The sequence below is a fragment of the Sciurus vulgaris genome, assembly GCF_902686455.1.
Source record: "Sciurus vulgaris genome assembly, chromosome: 10".
NCBI classification, from domain to species: Eukaryota; Metazoa; Chordata; class Mammalia; order Rodentia; family Sciuridae; genus Sciurus; species Sciurus vulgaris.
Window position 1 is genome coordinate 93,970,014 of NC_136470.1, and position 20,878 is coordinate 93,990,891.

Genomic DNA, 20,878 nt, shown 5'->3' on the forward strand with positions numbered 1-20,878 from the left:
TTCTTGAGCATCTAGGAGTGACTGCTTCGCCTTGCAGGAATCTGTGAGCTATGTGGGCCAGGCTGCCCCGAGTTCCCACCTCTCCAGGAAAGTTCTAGCTGGCTGGCAGCTGTGGAAGCAGCAGGGCTTCTGATGGCTGTTGCTGTGTTGGGGATTAGGGGCTCCCTTTGGGACTCCACTTCCGTTGATGCTTCAGCTTCACCCTTCTCCAGCCCTCAGAGGGCAAGACTCAGGTGAAGGAAGTTCATTTTGGCCAGCCCCCTGCATGAGGCTATCATGCAGCCCTTCAGCATCCCCGTTCAAATTACACTCCAGGGCAGCCGGAGGTGCCAGGGGAGGTAAGTCACCACCAGACTCTCTCAGCCTATAAGGTGCATCTTACCGAAGAAATGGTTACAAGGTGGGCCGTAATGAACTTGGGGGTTGGGTTTGGTCTTTGTGCTTTAAGGATGCTCACTTGCCATGCCTCTCATGGTAACTCTGAGGCTTCCCCAGCAGTGCTGGGGACATCATAGGCTGCATCCTTTCTTGTTGACTTCCTCCCTAGGTTTTAAGTTATTGAAGGTCAGGGCCTTTTAAAACTCACCTCTGGCACTGTATAGAGGGAAAAGAGGGGTGGGGGGGTGGGGGAAGGGGAAAAATAACAGAATGAATCAAACAACATTACTGTATGTAAATTTATGATTACACAAATGGTATACCTTTATGCCATGTACAGAGAAACAACATGTATCCCATTTGATTACAATAAAATAAAAAAACAAACAAACAAACAAAAAAAAAAAAAACTCACCTCTGGGTCCCAGCACTAAAATATGCTCCAGCACAGAGTTAGTGCTCAATCAATCAATGTCTCTTGGTTGAATGAAGGAATGAGGAAATAACACCAGTATTTGGTCCTATTTGTGAATCCTTCCGGTCACTGCCCTGGATTCAAATCACAGCTCCACCATTTAGCAAGCCGTGTGACTCTGGTCAAGTGACTTAACCTGTCTCCACCTCCTCTCTTCCTTATCTGTGAAATGGACACCCACACGCCCTAGCACAGTGATGTACACACCAGGCACTCTCAGCTAGATCATCAGATTCTGTGTACATTTCATCTATTGTTATTAACCACCCTCCTCCACTCCATAAAGGGGGAAGTGAGATCAATTATTCTCAGCACTCTTTTCTCCACAGGGGAATGCAGAGCAGAGAAGCTGAGAACCCTTAGTGAAGCGGCACCCACTCTACTCTGGGATTGGGGCGGTAAGGCAGTCAGCAGTGGTCACCAAAACAGGAGAGGGGCAATACCAGAGGGTTTTCAAGAAATGAGAGAATAAAAGCATGTCATCATGTTCTTGGGAGAGGTGCCAGTTACAACCAAGTTCTCCATGGGAAAACTTGGTTGACCTGTTAAGAGGTTCAAGTGGAGTCGGAGGTGAGAAAGTGGAAACACTGAAGATCGCAATGCCATCACCTTTATCTACTTCACTGTCCTCTAACTAGGCTCATTGGTATTTGAGAGAGAGAACACAGGCAGAGAGGGAGATATAGGGATTTGGCTGAGGTCTGGGGATGAAGGAATGGACAGAGCACGAGGAGAGAGGGATTCTTCTCTCCTAGAAATGAGCAAATACTTTTATGAGTAGACAATTTAAGTGAATCACTGCATGGCAAACGATCAAATGCAAACATGCAAGAAAACAAGTTTTAATGCCCTGTACACAGCCCAATTAACTAGATAGAAAGAGAGTCATATTAACTCCAAAGCAAGGTAGCACCTCATTTTCTTTTCTGAAACGCACAATTGAATTATTGCTCTTTCCTCTTGCTGAACTTGATGAACCATGTTGACTTTATTCAACCTCCTTTGCTGTTTCAAAAGAAGTCGTTAAATAATTTTGTCATTAAAAGATAGAAGGGTAAAAATAATTGCCAAAGTCTCCTCTGCAACAAAAACAAATTACAGGGAGATATTAATTTAATGTACCCCATGCTTAGGAGTTACATGCATATATGAAGTAAGTGCCGGGTGAATTATGAAGTTTGATGAGCCACAGCATGTTTCTGAGGAGCACTTCTTGCACAAGTTTCAGTGTCGGAGGGAGAGGCTGCTGGTTTCTGTCCGGCTCACACCCAGATGAGCGTGTTTGAGCTTTGTCATCGAGTTTGCCTGGGGCTGAGCCAGAAGGCACCGGGGAGCTGTGCTGTGCTCAGGTCTGGGAAGGTTGGTCCTACCTGCTGTGAAGAGGACCGGCAGGGTGGACTCTGCCTTGACTATAACTAAACCTCTCCAGGAAATACCTTGGTTAGAAGTGGAGATGTCGTACTAGCGAAAAGGAGTAAAAATGCCTTCTCTCATATCTCTGACCAGAGAGAGAATCAGATCATTTGTAAGTGCTTTGAGGTCCTTGGATGAAAGGTGCTTGTAAATACCACAAAGTTAATTATAGGGCTGTTTGTGGTCTGGGAGAATTGGAAACAATGTAATAATATTCAACAATAAAGACAGGGTTAAGGAAATGATAGAATATCCTTCTGATGGAATAGCGTGTAGCCAATTGAATGGCTACAAAGAATAATTAATGACATGGGAAGCAAGTGAAAAATACAAGATTAAAAACCTAAACTGTGTCTAGTGTGATCGCATTCATTTAAAACAATATAGAGAAAGGAAGGAATAACCCTGTAAATGAACAGGAATTACCTCTGAAGGATTGTGGGTTTTTTCTCCCCTCTTCCTTAGACTTTCCCATGTTTTCTAACTTTACAAAGACCATACAAAGGCATGTTGCTTGCACAAATCCTCGGCTAATTTTTTTTTAATTAAAAAAAATTTTACGTATAGATGGACACATACATATATTTTATTTATTCATTTTTATGTGGTGCTGAGGATCAAACCCAGTTGTCACACGTGCTAGGCAGGCGCTCTACCCCAGCCCTCCTCAATCAATTTTTGAGTGTTTGTTTACAGCTAAGTTTGTGGTCAGATCTCATAAATGTTCCATATATGCTTGAGAAGACCACATTCTGCAGGGGACAGTAGTCCATATCTATTATGTAGGTAAAGCTTGTTAATTGCTTTGTTCAGATCTATTTACTTATTGACTTGTCTGATTGAGCTATCAATTACTGAGAGAGTATATAAAAATATCTCATAATCTGATAGTGGATTTTGTCTGTTTCTTCTTATAGTTCTGTCAGTGAGGCAATAATATTAGGTATATACAGATTAGAATTGTTTTATCTTCCAGGTAAATTGAAGTTTTATCAATGTCATTATCTTTCTAACAAAGCTTTTTAATCTTAAGGTTCATATTGGCTTGCTTTTTGTTATACTTGGTGTGATAAATGTCAACTTTTCTGTATCTGCGAGTACACAGATGTGTCTTGTAAAAATATAAACATATTTAAATCTAGTCTGACAATCTTCATCTTTTAACTTAATCAATCTTCTTAGATTTAATATAATTTCTGATATACTGATAGAATACCATTATTCTATCAGGTTATTTGTGTTATTTGTCCTGTCTTTCCCACGAGAGTTCTCTTCTTCCTTCTTGCTTTGAGATTGATTTCCCCCTGCTTCTAATAGTTTAGAAATTACGTATCCTATTTCTACTCTTTTAGGGCTACTGCAGAAATTTCACATGCAGACCAGAACTTACCAAAGTGAAATCAATGTCTTTATCTCCCCCTACCCAACTTCTAGCCATTTAGAACACATTGCCCTCATTACCCCAATTACCCCCTTCTAAATTATATGCTTTTGTCATGTATTATTTCTGCATAAAACATTTTAATGTAATAATAATGATGATTATTATTTATTTACAGTCAATATCTTTACTTATTTATTCCTGTATTTGTTCTTCATTTTTGGTGAAATCCCAGCTCTGCCTCCTGGATTATTCTCCTTCAACTTGGAATAACTACTTACCCTTTTCCTTTAGAGTGTATGAGGGCAAACTCAGTTTTGTGTGTGTCTGGAATTTCTTTATTTTACACGTGGGCTTGAGAAATTGTTTTGCTGGGTATAGAAACTTGTAGTTACTTTTTCTCGGCGTATTGACAATATTCCTGTCCTCTGGCTTCCATTCTTGTGACAAAGAATTATGAGTCCTTTGAAATTAATCTGTTTTTTTCTTTGGCTTCTGTTAAGTCCCCTCCCCCCCCCCCCCCTTGTTTTTGTGGATCTGTCTAGGTGTGAATTTCTTTTTATTTCATTGCACCAGGCTCCTGGAATCTGTGCACTGAGCCTTTCATTAGTTCTGAAATTTGATTTTCTCTTTAAAATATTGCTTCTAACTTATCTTCTTCTGGAATTCTGAATAGATATCATGTTAGGAATTTTTCAACCTATCTTCTATGTCTCTTAACCTTTCTTTCATATTTTCCACTTTAAAATCCCTCTACATTACACTTTGGCTATTTTTCAGATCCAGATCCATTTTCTGTTTACTAATTATCTTTTCAGATGTATCTAATTAACTATTAAATATATCCACAACGTTTTTACTTTCAACTACTTTATTTTTCATTTCTATTTGTTTTTCTTTAGTATTAGCTTGTTCATATTTTAGCGTCTATTACTCTTTGATATCTGCAATCCTCTTATTTCTTCAAATGTTACAGATACGTTTTACTTCATTTAAATTTTTTCAAAAAATTCTTAGAGATTTATAGTCATACATAGTATTTGGGTCCATCCTGACAAATTCATACATACATGGAATTTGATTTCAGTTCATGAAATCCCAGCCTCCCAGCCTCATTCCTCTATTAGACTTCCTTTTGCTCATTTATTAATTTCTATTTGATTGGTTCTTTCTACCTATGTATAAAGGTGAAGTTCCATGGTATATTTATATATGCCCATAACATGATTTTTGAAAAATTTATTCTGCATTGCCTCCCTTTACCCATCTCTCCACTCTGTCTCTTGATCTTCTTCTACATCACTGATCTTCCCTTTATGTTATCCTATCCTTCCCTCCCCCTTTCCTTTATTTACCACTGATCCATATCCCAGTCCTTTTATTTTTCACTGTAAGAGAGGATCTTGCTAAGATGCCCAGGCTGGCTTTGAACTTGTGATCTTCCTGCCTCAGCTTCCTAAGTAGCTGGTGTGACAGTTGTGCAGCCACCACTCTCAGCATATGTGTTAATTAAAAAAATTTTTTTTAGTTGTGCATGGGCCTTTGTTTTATTTATTTGTTTGTTGTTTATTTATTATTTATGGTGCTGAGAATCGAATCTAGTGCCTCACACATGCTAGGCAAGCGCTGTATCACTGAGCCACAACCCCAGTCCATATGTGTTAATTTTAAATGATTATATTATCCCTTCCCCCAAACATGAAATAACATCTTCATGAGGTATCTATAAGGTTGTCAATTTTTCGTAAAACCTTAGAACAAGGTAGACAGAAATATTGAAAATTGGAAGCCTGTTCTAGTATCCTAGCAGTTCTTATTCCTACATTATATCAGAGTCTAACAGGTTATGCCAGTTCCATGTAACACACAGTATAATTGGGCATATTTAGTGAATGTATTAGGGATGCTATGGGGCTTCATCATCGGCCTCTTCACCCAGGGATTCCAAGGGTGTCTTGCAATAAATCTCCACATACCTTACGACACAGAGCAACTAATGTTCAGTGTCAGAGCAAAGGGCACATGCGGGGTGCTGTGTGCTGGAAACTGCAAAAAATATTCAAACTTCACCTTAGGGCTAAAACTCTTTCCTTAAATAATACATTGGATTTGCTGATAAGTTAAAAATATTTTGTCTCAAATTTTATAAATTTTTTTTCTGTGTCCATTCTCTCAGGGTGGGAAGACAGAGCATACTAAAGTACAAAGGGGGTTAGAAGGTTCCTCATTCTCTGAAGTGGTGTGAACAATGGAGTGCTGCCACCATCTTTGGAGGCGACTGCTTTCCAGTGGGGGCTCCCAAGGCGTTCTGGATTGCCTGACATGCTCCTTGCTCTCTTTAGAGGTTGAATGTGCTGCAGAAGAGAAGGGAGAAGAAAGGGCAAGGACATGGGATAAAATATGAAATGCACTTTTGGAAAAAAAAAAAAAAAAACAAAAACTAGCAATTCTCTTGATAAGGTTTTTGTTTAGCTTCAAAATTTAGTATGGTTTTCAGGCAGCTTGACGGAGCCTGAGTTTTTACTATTATAAGCATTTGTTTGGCTTATAAATTCATAAATCCTCATAAAAAAGAAATATCCCTGGGACTCAAATGGCTTCTGAGCTGGGAATGGCTGATTAGTGACACTGTCATGTGACGTTCTGGGACTGTTTGTCCACAGGGCAGCCGCTGCTTGGCCTGGGTAGAAGGAATGTAGATCTTGTGATGTTTATCCAAAGTCAGAAATTGGCATTTTTATGAGAAATCTCATGATTTTGAAGTGTTAGCAACTAATCCCACATTAAGAAAATAAAAGAATCCAGAGAGAAGTCCAAATAAAACATATTCATGGGCTGCATGCTGTCCATGGGCCACCAATTTGTGACCTTTGCGTTGGACTTTACCGTTCACTAGACACCCCACTGTGAAATAAGTTATCACATCCTTTGCTGGAGCAGGTTCTCAGGCAGAGCAGAGAGAAGAAACACAGGGACACTTATGCAGAGCAGTGAGCAGATGGAGAGGCGAAGTGGACAAGGAGAGAGAAGACGGCAGTGAAAACTTCATAATTCTCAGTAGACTGGGCCATGGGTCAGGAAGCCCAGTGCGGGGGGTGCTGCCTTGCCAACATGTGAGACAAACCCTACTGCTTCAGGATGCTCTTAATTCCGAATGTGAAACTTCTGTCATTCTTACCACACAGAATCCATAAGAGAATGTAAAAAAATATTTTCAGAAAGGATGTGCAATATCCCTGAAAGATAAATCAGTTTATAACACATATTCATATAAAACAAAATTATAGTCATTGATTACACAGAACCCTAAAGACTTCTACCAGGCCACAGAACTCAGACTTGTTTGTTACTCTATCTTTAAAAATATTTAATAACACACCATTGCAGCTTATTTAGATGGATTTCCCACCATGCTCTGAAAGGGGGATCTTGTTGTGTTGCCTGGAGCCTGTTCATAACCTTCAGGTGGTGGCAGATGGGATTATCCCCCTACTCCCTGTGTTGGTAAATGCCACTTGTCTACAGCTTGTCTCAATCTCCCCCATCACTTCCTCCCAAGGACAGCCTTTCCTACCTCGGTGAAGAAGAGACACAGAGACTATAAGGATGGAGACTCACCAGAGGTGCACAGGAAGCTGCCCTCCAGTGCTGGAGAGGACAGAGCCATGCTGCTAGGGTTTGCAATGATGGGTTTCTCCATCCTAATGTTCTTCTTGCTTGGAACAACCATCCTAAAACCTTTCATGCTCAGGTAAGAATTAGTCATGAGATCCTATGTTTACGATTCAGATCAGACTCAGGCACAATGGTAAAGGTGGGAAGGCTGGCTTAGTTTTCTCCAGTCTCTGCTCTTCTGCAGAAGTGCAATCACCTGTCCTTCTCTCCATGTTGGGAAGCAGTTGGGTGTGGGAAGTGAAGTGGTAAGAATGTGGAAGATATCCCTCTCCCACCCAATCTCATAATTCACATTTACCTCCAAACATAACCTATAAGTCAGATATTCATTTAGGTGACAAATTCTCCCTCTAAAATGTCAATTTTTCAGGGAAATGCTAACCCTTCTATGTGAACACAATGAAAGTTTTTCAAATTTGACAATGTCTACCTGACTCCATAGTAGTTGCTCAATAAATATTAGTTGCCTTTCTTGAAACTTGCTTCCTTATTAAATGCATGTAAAAGCAAAGGATGCTTTCACTTTGGACCTCCAAAGGACAAAGGCAGCCCAGGGAGAATGGGAAGAGGCCTAGGATTCCAATAAGGGAAAGAGAGTGAGTGATCTACTTGTGTTATTTTTTCAGATTCATCCCCTGCCATTCCTGAGTTACCAGTGTTAGGAGAAAAGGCAGAGGACACTAAACTCATGGTGCTGCTATTAGAAGTATTCCAGGGAAATTTTTTTCTCTGATATTAGGACTGGAAGAACTGGTTCTGTTCCCGATCACTTTTATTCCGAGGAAGCCAGGAATCATACTTCTAGTTGGCTGCTAGGAACTCAGTGCTCAGTTCTTGTTAACTATAAGGGATCTGATGGTCCTCAGGTTCAATGCTTGTACCTCAATCTTGATTTTATTCTTGCTTTCTCTTTTCCTGTTACTCCAATTTCCTCGTCTATTTTTTAAATATAACTGCATTACATATATTTACATATTTGAATAAATGTGCGTGTGCACAGGCAGACCAGGTTGTTTGAAAAATGAAATCTATTTGGGAGATGATTTGAGGATATCTTATGTAAGCTGGCACCAAACTGTTGCTCATATTTAAGGTTTACTTCTCTAAGTGTTTCTGGAAATTGGTTAAATAAAGTGAATGCTTAAGAGTAGTGAGTTCACATTTCTCATCTTGTGCCATCTCAAATAGTTCTGCTCCATAAAATAAGGTAGTTAGGAAGCCTCGGGTAGCTCTTGCCCATCTTCATGATCTCAATCCCTCATTTTTTGATCAAGTGATGGATTTTGTCACAGCTGTAGACAAAAACACCCACAATACTATTGAAAGAATGTGTTCACTTTTTAGTTCTAAATATGTTCTTGGTTCCAGCTGAAAGGTTCTAACCTGGCTCCTGTGCACAGGACACAATGTCACACTCTTTACAGCAGAGCTTTCTGAACTTTTCAAGGGAGATTCAAATCCTACCATTTGTATTTGCCCCAGCTTTATAGAACTTAGGTTCTAACAGATAAGAAAGCAACTCTAAAATATCATTCTGAGATGCCTAGTTTAAGTAGTAGGCTAATTTAGTGAAGCAGCAGGCCAGAGCTAAACCTATGAAAGAATTTTTTTTCTGTTTTTATAATTTTCACTTGCCCAATAATTTTTCTGTCTACCTCCATTTTTTATTTTATTTTATATTTTTTTTGGTTTGCAGTATCTATATTAGTTTTCTGTTGCCTCTGTAACAAGTTATCAAAAGCAACACAAATTCATGATCTTATATCTCTGTAGATCAGAAGTCTGATACAGGTGTTGCAGGGCTAACACAAAGGCGTCAGCTGGCTGCATTCCCTTCTGGGGTTCCAGAGAGAACCTTTTTGGGGACCTTTTCAGGAGGCTGCCGCAGTCCTGGCTCCTGTGCTCCATTGTCCTCCACCTTAGAAACCAGCAATAGCAGCCGAGCTCCTGAACACCCTCATATCACAGACTCCGACTCGACTCACCCTGCCCCACCCCCAGGGGCTTTTATGCTGTGGGCCTGGAGGTCAGTCAGGTTAAACTTCAGTGTCTCCTGTTTTTTAATAAAGAAAAATGATTATTTGTGGTCCATGGTATTAGGAAGTGTGGTATGAATCTAGCTAAACAATGCTTTTCAGGCTTCTGACTTTAAAGCTGGCTAATTTAACTTGTTTCAGGCAAGAGGAAATGGAGGCCCACCTTGATGTGTGAGGCTGCGTGAGGAGCTGGTCCCATAACAATCCCTGTATTTCCTCTTGGTCTCATTTACTCTATCTTGGGCTTGTTCCCTAATTATTTCATATGTATAAGTCTTTTGTCAATACCACCACAAGATCTTTGAGGCAGGGACTTTATCTACCAATTCCATAGCATCTAAGGCATTATGTGTATGTAGCACGTGCAAATTCTCAAGGACTGTTTTTCAAGTAAAATCTAATTCGGTATAACCCTTATGGATCATTTAGGATGTGAGGAATTGTGCCTTACACCCTGAGAAACCTAAAGACGAACAGGATAGAGTTCTTGGCTTTAAGGAACTTCGGAGAGCAAAAATGTGGTAGGTATTGTAATAGAGATTCCCTGTAAGTTTGTATTTCGCTCTTTGGAAGCAGAGTGGGTATATGGAATTATGTCTTGATAGCAGAACTTTCTGTAGGCTGTTGACTAAGCCTTATAGTTGACTCAATCCAAAGGCAATTATGAGGACAAGCCAGTTGGATGCTGAGTGTGAATCTTGGTGGCACAGCACAGCACTTAGGGTAACACTACTTAATCTGTTTCTCAAATACGTGCATCTTAAATACTATCCAATATAGAGACTCCTGGACCTCTACTCTAGACTAAGGCAGAATCTCTGGAAGTGAAGCCCTGGAGTACACAAATACTTTTTTCTACCAAACACATTCAGGTGACTGAGCTTTGAAAACCATTATTCTAAGGGGATCTTAAGGTTGGCATAGTGAGAAATATGTCAGTAGGATCAAAATTGAGATGGAACTTGACCATCTGCTGTTTGTTTATCCCATCCCTACTTTCTGCACACTCCCCTCCCTGATCATTATATGGCTTCTGTGATGTCCTTTTGACAAAATGCCCTAGGGTACCACATTAGAAATGTGAAACTAAAATTCCTTGTAAGTGAAGAGTATTCATTTTTTCATATTGAAGCACTCAGCGCAAAGAGTCGAACTGCACTACCATCCACACGCACATCATGGAGGACTGGCTGGACTGTGCTTTCAGCTGTGGCATGGACTGCCGAGGCCAGGGGAAGTACCCGTGTCTTCAGGTGTTTGTGAACCTCACCCATTCAGGTCAGAAAGCTCTCCTGCATTATAATGAAGAGGCTGTTCAGATCAATTCCAAGGTAATGTTAAGTTCATGTAATGGATTTCTTACAACCCTTCCATGACAGACTGTGCTAGCAGGGTGCAGAACCCAGAGCCATCTGTAGGGATAAATCTGTTTTCTTCTAGCAAACATTTTCAAAGTGGTCAAGTCAGGATAAATGAAACAAAGTATTCTTGGAGGGCAAACAGGGTGTACAGAAAGGAGAGTCATTATTCCAGTTTTGGTATCTGAAATTAGTAGGCTGGTCCAAAGAGCAGGTTTTTTAGTAGGCAGTCTTTTGGAGCTCCCACTCTCTATCACATCAAAAAATGTTAAAATATACTCACAGTTGACCTTAAGTCAAGCAAGTATATTTTCTTATTAAATTTAAATAATTGTTACAATTTTGATTTCAGTAAATTACACTAGTTAAAAGGATTTAAAATTTATATTTACACTTATAGAAGTTGTATTAGATTGACATTTACATTTTAGTATCTTTAAGCACTAATTTCAATCTGATGAGTTATTTTCTATTTTGGATGCAGTAACTTTTAAGGTCTCAAACATTTCTTAGCCCCTAACACAGTTCCTCAATCCTCTAACGGATATGGTAATGAACCTCAAGCTTTTTTCTTAGCACTTGGAAATGGCCATTTCACTGTGCTCTCCTACCAACCTTTCCTTATGAGCTTTGTAATATTAAACCACCTTCTAAGACTGAAATCTCACTCAAAGCTTTAGCCTGAAGCTATTTTAGAATTAAAACTGTTGCTTGGTATTAGTGAGAGTGTCCTTATCTTTTTCCTCCTCCATATTCCTAGTGTTTTTATACACCCAAGTGCCATCAAGATAGGAATGATTTGCTCAACAGTGCTCTGGACATAAAGGAATTCTTCGATCACAAAAATGGAACCCCATTTTCATGCTTCTACAGTCCAGATGGCCAATCTGAAGATGTCATTCTTACAAAAAAGTATGACCACATGATTCTCTTCCACTGTTTATTTTGGCCTTCACTGACTTTGCTAGGTGGTGCCCTGATTGTTGGCATGGTGAGATTGACACAGTACCTTTCCCTGCGGTGTGAAAAATACAGCACTTCAGCCAGAGATGAGGTAGGTGGCAGAGTACACTCTACAGGATGGCAGCAAATCCAACTGCAGAGTATGGGGAGGAACAAAGGAAGGACCAGAGAGATCTTAAGATGGTGGCTGAAGTAAAGCACTGGCCTCCTATACTGGGATTTCTGCAACTGAACACCTAATTATGGTTGCCTGCCAATTAAACTAATTACACAAAGCTAAGTATCATATTTTCATGTGGGAGACATTTTTAAAAAGCTTCATTGTGTATTCTATTTATTCTATAAATACGCACAAATTCATCATCCTTTCTATTCCAAACCTCTTTCCACATAAGAGCCAATGAAGCACACAGGGCGAAATGAGTTCAAGGTAGTAATTCTTAGTGTCTTAAGTTTAGCCCTAATAGAATCTGTCAGTATGGAAACCAAGGTATCTACTGAGCACTGGACTCTCAGCCTAACTCTATGCAGTACAGTTCACACGATAATGTTTCTCAAAGAAATCCTTAGTGGTATGTGGTGGTACATGCCTGTAGTCCCAGTGACTAGGGAGGCTAAGGCAGGAGGAGGATCACAAGTTCAAGGCTAGCCTGTGAAACCCTGTCTCAAAATAAAAATAAAAGGGCTGGAGATGTAGCTCAGTAGTTAAGTGCCTCTGGGTTAAATTCCCAGTACCCAAAAAACAAATACAAAAACAAATACACATACACACACACACACAAACTTTGACAAAGAATAGCTCATTTACTACAGAAAGACAAAAATTAGCTGGGGTGGTGGTGCATGCCTGTGGTCCCAGCAGCTCAGGAGGCTGAGGCAGGAGGATTGCTAGTTCAAAGCAAGCCTCAGCAACTTAGCGAAACCCTAAGCAACTCAGAAAGACCCTGTCTCTAAATAAAATACATAGAGAGCTGGGGATGTGGCTCTGTGCTTAAGACCCCCTGGGTTAAAAAACAAAATTTCTCTCTCTCTCTCTCCTGGTTCAGAAAATGTGGACTTACCATTTTTTAATTTTTTTTCACTAGTCATGATAAAAGAGAAAAGCTTACCAGATAGCTAAGTTTACAGTTATTTGTACTTAGCCTTGCTATGTACCACAACGTATTTTTCTAGTTCATTATGCTTTTCATCAGCTCACTTTACTCTATGCACATTCTGGCAGGAGTAGGAGAAATGACTAGAAATATAAAGTAAGGAGAAGCTGAACTGGATTTCTACATCCACCTCAGATAATCCATACTGTAGCAAAATGCCACAGGGCTAGTCAGCAGTTCTTTAATAGTGTCACAAGATTCTTCCCACAAGTGCTTTCCAGATTGAGTTGAAAAAAATTTGCTTGTGGGCTGGGGTTGTAGCTCAGTGGTCTACACTTGCCTAGCATGTGTGAGGCACTGGGTTTGATACTCAGCACCACATAAAAATAAATAAAAGTATTGTGTTCACCTACAACTAAAAATATATATATAAAAGAATTTGCTGATTTTCCAATGTGCCTCGAAACATCTTTAAAATTTGACCAAAAAATCTTAAATCGTGAATAGAAAGACTTTTATTTTTATTTATTGTGTGAGGCAGATGATTTACCACTGAGCTCCATCCCAGCCCACAAGTCAGACTTTCAAAGCATCTTTTATGTGTAGATGTAATGAAACTCCAAACTTTGATTCTAAATCAGTTTAACACCTTTTGCCAATTAATTTCAAGTCACAAACCAGTAAATACACTGAATTTAATGGAGCAATGCTGACTTGACCAGTAACAAATGATCTTGATGTTTTACCTTTCTTGCATGGAACATATCTCAGAGTAAGATTCATTTCAATTTGTAAGCCATCAAGCAACTTTTTAGATGCATATTCTTGGGCAAATCTGAAAAGCTGTCTGAACCTCTCTCTCTTCATGTATATAATAGGTATCTTCCTTCATGTTTTTCTAAGGCATAAACAGAGTAGGGTCAATGAAACACAAAGCTCAGTGACATCTAGTAGTGGTGCTCAAATATGTTAGTAGCTAAAAACAAAAAAAAAATCTTGAGTTCCAATAGTCAGCCTTGGTACTTTTCATTGGACAGTGGGCATGGAGGCTAGGGAAGAGTGCTGCAAGAGAGAATTCCCTCTGCCCCACTCCATTCTCTTGGCTAAAGGTGACATACGTTTAAGGTCCAGAACGTGTGGTATAAAGTTTTGATGAATTATTTTGTATACCAAAGACTTCCCTGTAATAAAATGTATGCATGTCTATTTTAAATCATTCAGGAAATGGAAATTATGTAATTTTCTTAAATGAAGTTTGTATCTCTATTCTATTTCTCAATAAATTTGACTTCTGCCTTAACAATGTGCAATTCTTCTGACTAACAAATTTAAAACTACTAATTTGAAGCCTAAAGCATATGCTTTGATCATTGTTGTTTTCTGTTCAGATGTGGTTACTTGGTTTATCCCAGGAAAGAGAGACATTATACCTGAAGAACAAAGTCGCTTTAAAGTTCATGTTAAACCACTTGGCAAATCAATAGAATTTAAGCAATGATACACTTAACTGCTTATAAATACTAAGTATTAATGTCCAGGTGCATTACCAGTCAAAGAAAAGCCCAGACTTACCCTTTGCAATGTTTAATGATAACGGAAAGCAAAATCAGCTCGTTTCTAACTTCACTTTTAGGTTCTGGTCTTCAACTGTTGAAGAAAAAAGTCCATCTACCTATATATATACATACATACATTCACACCTGTGTGTACATACATATACGTCTGCTTAAAGTACAAGTATAAAATTATGGTTAAAGGAAGTTAATATCTAAACATACATTTCTCTAATATTCATCACTTTACCAGGGTAGAAAAATTGGCTTTTAAGGCATAATAGTTTCAGGTTTTCAATCAAATTCAGCTAAATTTTGATCATTAGCAACACTGGTTTTCTTTTCAAAAGAAACGGCAAGATAGAATTATCACAGCTCTTTGTTTACATAATACACTAAGGATTGTTTGGACACAAGTCAAGGTTTTTTGTTTTCTTTTTTTTTTTTTTTTAATAAACAGCGTGATGTTACAGACTGCAAAGTTAAAGAAAAGCAGACATTGACAGTTTCTGATGAGCACAAACAATAAGTGCAGTCACAGGCCAAACTTCCTGCTATGAATAGCAAGGCTGGGAAGAGGTCTTAAATGTAGTGATACTGTATTATTCTATAGTCTTGATATAATAACACATGCATCTTGCTGTGTCAAATACTTTTTGGGCCATCGTTAAAAGAACATTAAAAACATCTGTCTCTGAACTAATGCAATATACCACAGGACTTCAATTCATTAAATGAACAAAATAAAGAGAAACAGACTTGCTACAATTAGTGGGACTAAAAAAGGTGGTTGAGCTCCTTGTTGAAGCTTCTAAGATAAACATTTGATGTGTCAGTAGTCTTCTGGTAGTGTTACATTTCCCAAGACATTAAGGTGTTATGTTCCAAAAGGACATATTCCTTAACATTTTATTTAACCAAATTTAAGTCCAAAGACTGAAATAAATAACTGCAATTTAAAGTTTGGGTTCCATAGCCAAAAAGATTTCTAGAGTCAGATAAAGGCCAAGTCCTCAAACTACTCTTAGGACATAAATTAAATCTGGTAAGGGACTTTTTCTTATGAAATTAATGGATTATGACCACATTTGGAAATTTGCACTAGAATTAAGAACTTTAGTTTTATTAAAGATATTTTAATATCAGACATTGAAGGTTTTCTGCCTCCTTGCTAACTTAGAAGGATCAACAAAATAGCAATACCTAAAAATACACCTGGTTCTGTCACAAAATTATTGTAGTGACAGATTAAATGAGGTTGCAGATAAAATTCAGACTTTACTTGTCTTACCAAATGTATTTTAAAACTTTTCTTTCTGTACTTACCAACATGAAGAATGAAGTCTACTGTTGGTAATAAAAATCAGATCTAACTATGTTATACGTAAATGGATTAACTTACTCCCCCCCCCCCCCCCCACTAAAACTCTTATATGTAGTCACGTAAAAATCAAGTCAGAAAATATCCCTATGGCTCACACCTTTCGCTTCCTGCTAACCAGCAGGGCTGGTATATTAACATATGTAAAACCAAGAAGAAGGAGTGGCGCTGCACTAGTAAGGAGGAAGTGCAAAACCTTCATCAAGTGGAGTAGTTGAATGATAAAATCAGTTTATTTACTACTCCATTAGGGAGACTCCTAATAAACTTTAAACTCTTCTGAAATTTTGAATTATGTATTTATTTACATCTTTTATGAAAGATCCCACTTGACTAGGTCTAGCAGTGTTTGCAAATAGAAATGTGTGCAAAAATACACATATCAAATGCATGAACAAAAAAGAAAAGAGAACAAAATGAACTTAAAATGCCAAATCAAGAACCTAGGACCACGAACCTCCTTGCACTATAGCCTTCTCTAAATGGCTGGAACAATGATTACATTTTAGCCAAACATTTTCCTTAATGTTTCTTGCACCATTAAAAACAAGACCTGACTTTATAAGCCTAAAATACAGTGCTCTGCAAAACGTCTGTAACATAAAAGCCTGAAGTATTGAATTGTGACTCATCTAATTTTTTCCCCATTAACCTTCTGAGGTAGAGTTACCCATCCAATTTTATTGGGACCATAGTTATCTTGAGCTAATCCCATATTTTCAGAGAGTGGAAATCATTTTTTACAAGAAAAGAAAACAGGCTTCCCAGGCCATGGCATACAAGATATATTTACAATTTTTAATGTGATAATTAAAATGGTTTTGTGTTTTACTTTAAAAACAGCCCAGCTGTAATTATTTTGTCACCAAGAATTATTATCTGAGGATACTGTCAATGCTGAATTTTATAATTCGGCCTTCACAATCCCATCCTCGATGAAGAGTTGATTCCCTGATGGTGTGCACAATATATTCTCACAACTTTCAGCCTTCTCTTAGACATGCTCCATCCAGCCAGGATGGATATAAACAATGTAATTCATTTGAACATCTCCTCCTTGTTCTGCCCACTCCCTTCATATTCCTCTCTTCTCAAAAACATCTGAAGTATGAAAGTTGTCTTTAAATAAATAGGAGAAGCACCACAATCTTTTAACACCACATATTGCCTTTAAAAATTGCTCATATTTTAGTGATGTCTTTGACATCACAATAGTTTTTTAAGGTGGACTCTGAGTGTGTGGGTCCAGCCCAGATCTGTAGTTTGTGCAGACACAGAAACAAGAAGTTATGATACTCAGAAAAAGTTCACATCCTAACTTTAACATACTGTTGGATATTAAATTTCTTCAAAGAGTTGGCAAGCATGGACTACTGATCCAAATGAGTTAAACGGATTTACAAAATCATTATGTAAAGAAACAAATCCAAGTTTATGTGCTGTGACATTTCCATGGTGCCTTTAAAATAGGCTGCTCACAGTTTTTTTTATAATGCCAAATCACTCAGTTTTTGATGGAAAAAGAACACAGATGGACTGTGTTTTACCTATGTGAAAATTACCAATTCATTTAAAATAAATCCAAGAGGGTATACACAATCTAATCAAGCCATCATTTTCCTGATTAATAAGAACTACACTTTACACAAAATACTTTATCAGCAGCTGTTTTCATCAAAAAACCAATAGTCATAGTTTCACAGTTGAAAAAGTTACACATTAAAATATTTTACAATTCATTATATATTCACCAGGTTCCCATTTCCTAATGGGCTTGTACTATAAAGCAGAATAAAAGGGAAAAACTTTGAAGTTGATTACTTTGAAACTAAGTTTTACAGAGGACACTAAGAACCACAAAAAGCCTAGGTTCTATCATAAAATAGCAACCAAATTACACTCTTCTTTTAAAAAATCCAATTAGAAACATCTTTTTTTAAAAAAAACAAATCTCACAGTAAGATTAACAGATTTCAAATTAACAGCAGTCTAAAAATCCTAAAAAAAAGTTTTTGTATAGCTGAGAATATGGTAAAAAGTTAAAGCATGACTTTCAAACAGTTGATTATTTCTTGCTACAATGTAAAATTAGGTTTTTTTTTCTTTAGATGAGCTTTGTTCCGCTCTAAAATAATTATTGAAGGAGTGTTTCTCAAGTGACTTAAGGAAACTGCAGAGCCAACAGTTACATCACATTCAATGACAAGGATGGTCAGCTCTAGGAACTGACCAATCTATGGGAACTGCTCTCTGATACTGAAGTACCTGGAAATGGCTATATTATCACTGACTTGAAAGAGATCTCATCACCCCATGCAGCTTTCAATTTTTGGTCTTGCCTTTCTGAACACTTCCTGTCCTCCTTTCTTTTTAGTTAGATCACTTAATCTGTATTCTTTACAAGTTTGTCTTATACTTCTCCAAACACAATTAATTTGGTTGTAATAACTTTTGAAAATAAATGTAAATGATGAAATAAGCTATGTGGCTTGTTTGTTTTTATGGTGGAGGAGTCCTGGGGGAATGAAGGGCAATGATCTGAACTACTGTGAAAAAAAGCAAAAATTATACAAATTTTGTGCAAGGAGGCTCAAGGCTTTTTTGGCACTTGGCAATACACAGTTCTCTGTTAATTCTTCAGTTTCCACCAAATTTTCAGATTTGTACCATTTCACTGAGATTTCCTATAATCAATCCCTGATACAGAAAAGGGTGGGATGTTAGTATGTATCAACTGCATATAGCTAAATAACACAAAATGTAATTGTGAAGTTTAAATAAGTTATGAGATATTTTGTATCTGCAAAAGAATCTAGCTGGTTTCCTGCTTAAAACAGTTTAAATTCTGCTTAACTATTCCAAGACAGTTTACAGAGATAAGTTCACCTAATCTTCGAATTTATTTTTCTTCTTGGCAATATTATATACATGCTTTAGTGAAGTACCTAAATCTTCAGTTATTATGCCCTTTAAGGGTTCTAGAACAGCCAGATACTAAGAGTATTTGTATTAGAGTCCCTTGTTCACTATTCAAGACTTCTATTATAAGTATCTGATTTCATAGACGAATATTTTTAAAGTGATGCTGTTTTACTAGAGTATACAATGTGCACTCTTTATAAAGTTGTTCTCCAATAATATGCCTAATCTAGAAAACTGTCAATAAATTATTGCACTATTTTTTTTTTTTTTTTTTTTTTTTTTGGCATGGCACCTGGACATTTGCTAAAGCTATTTCCTAGGACATTAATCATTCATTTCAAACACTGAGTAAAATATCAGATTCTAGAATGATGACTAGCATTAGTTCCTACATCTTGGGTGAATGTTTTAAAAAATGTTTTAGAATGTGCTCAAATGAGATTTAATGAAGTTGGAGTGAGACCTGATCATTTGGAACTGGGACATGATCTTAAAAATGGTTTAACATCCTATTTTTATCATTGAAATATGGGTAGATAGCTTAAAAAGGTAAAAAGTTCATGGTTTCTATTCTTCCATATTCTAAAGTATTATTCATGAGCACACCTCAGTAGAGGGGTTTATGCAATCAGGACGATAGTCTAAATTGTGTTAATTCTGGTAACTGATTTCATAAGATTGAGCCACTTAACTACAAAAGGGTGGAAGATAAGGGATTCACGTGAAAACAGAAAGAAATAAAAGGAAAGAGGGTGAAGTTCAATCTGTTTTCTTTAAGTAGTTAAACACTGGGTATTAGTATTAATGAGAGAGTGCCTGAGCCTCATCTATAGACCAAGAGAAAAGCTAACCATGCTGCTACTAACAATAAAAAATTTGGGGTGCAAAACAATGCATGACTATGGGACAGATTATGTAAATAAAGAATATATATTAATGATAGTTTCTATAATATAAATAGCCTTTGATAAAAAAAATAATCTTTTTAATAACATTAATACTCACTTCTATTTTCTGGAAAACATGCATGAAAAATGTATTCAGTTCAATTGCAAAAGGAAGAAAAAAATCAACTTAAGGTGAACACTGTACAATTCTGGAACAAATACTATTTCTGCTCATTCTTTTTCTATGATGATTATTTTACTTTGTGGGAGTCCAGAATTTCCCTAGGAAATAAAGAGTCAGATTCTTGTAAATACTGTCCAGAAAAAAAAAAAAAAGAAAAAGAAAAAAAACAAAAAACAAAAACAAAAACACCAATAAAAACACTACCTTATGACAGGTCTCATTTGTGACTGCTTCCAAAACTGCAGATAAGACCCCAAATCATCAAAAGGTTTTGATTTATTAAAAAGAAAAAGTCTCTGATGAAATCTCAAGAGTCCCTTCCACCCCAAGCATTCTTTCTTCATTAAACAAGGAGTCAAAAAACCCACTTCAAATTGCAAATTGATTAGCAATGGGGAAAAAAAGAAATTTTCATTCTTTTCCAATCTTACGTAATTTAACATAAGCTCCAGTTTACTTAGCCCTGATATAATAACAGCCTTTGTTGTGTCCACATTTCAAAACAGAACATTTCCAAGACAAATAGAACATCATTCTTTTTCCTTCGCCATCATTGCTATATATTTTGGGGATTTCTGTTTTGTTTTTTAAAAAAGATACAAACAATCTCCAAAGTTTACCTTTTTTTTTTGGACTTAAGGCATAACATGAAATTGCGCATTATTCTAAAGCTTAATTTTGAAACGAACTAGTTTAGTGCTATCAAACCCTGTTTGCATTACATTATTTAAATTATATAGTATTTTATTTCTGTTCTTGCTGTAAATTCTAATGCTGTTCATGGATTGTGCAATTCCTATGCAATCAGTCTTTGCCTGCTGATAGTTATTAACAGTGCAGTGTAGAATTCAGATATTGGGCTTTCAGTTTCTTAGTTATCCTTTCAGTTCAATGCATGCTGCTTAATTGTGTGGAAGATCCAATCCATTTTTGTTGTCCAGCCACCATGGTGTGCATCATTCATTTGTTTCATGAAATATTCCAAAGCCTCTTGCTCAGTTTTATCTAAGGCTAGGGTCTTTCGAATATATGCAATGTCATCAAAAGATTGTAGTTCTGGCATTCCAGAGCCAAGCATCATTGAGAAAAGATTTATGAAGAGATTGGCGTGCTGCCGAATAGCTAGATAAGCCTTGTAACACATCTCCTGAAACCTATAAGTAGTAAAAACAGTTTAG

At 37.3% G+C, this 20,878-nt stretch overlaps 2 protein-coding genes and 1 long non-coding RNA gene across 5 annotated transcripts in view; 2 read left to right on the top strand and 1 right to left on the bottom strand.

Moving 5' to 3' along the window:
* The window catches only part of LOC306671122, a 376,374-nt gene that overhangs the window by 282,905 nt on the left and 72,591 nt on the right, over positions 1-20,878 (top strand). The gene's annotated exons all lie outside the window — the stretch shown is intronic.
* KCNMB3 (potassium calcium-activated channel subfamily M regulatory beta subunit 3) lies at positions 96-19,886 on the top strand. Of its 2 annotated transcripts, none has more exons than XM_079156375.1 (4): positions 96-338; positions 7,207-7,398; positions 10,491-10,689; positions 14,787-19,886. In XM_079156375.1, the coding sequence occupies exons 1-4, from the start codon at positions 277-279 to the stop codon at positions 14,853-14,855; spliced, it is 522 nt and encodes a 173-aa protein (XP_079012501.1). In that variant the 5' UTR covers positions 96-276; the 3' UTR covers positions 14,856-19,886. The 2 variants fall into 2 exon arrangements, with proteins under 2 accessions (XP_079012501.1, XP_079012500.1); XM_079156374.1 differs by lacking the exon at positions 14,787-19,886 and adding an exon at positions 11,477-12,658.
* The window catches only part of PIK3CA (phosphatidylinositol-4,5-bisphosphate 3-kinase catalytic subunit alpha), an 81,067-nt gene continuing 74,938 nt past the window's right edge, over positions 14,750-20,878 (bottom strand). For both annotated transcript variants that reach the window (XM_079156345.1, XM_079156346.1), the window contains one exon: positions 14,750-20,854. In XM_079156345.1, the coding sequence (XP_079012471.1) occupies positions 20,584-20,854 (271 nt within the window). In that variant the 3' untranslated portion in view covers positions 14,750-20,583. The remainder of the gene's footprint in view (positions 20,855-20,878) is intronic.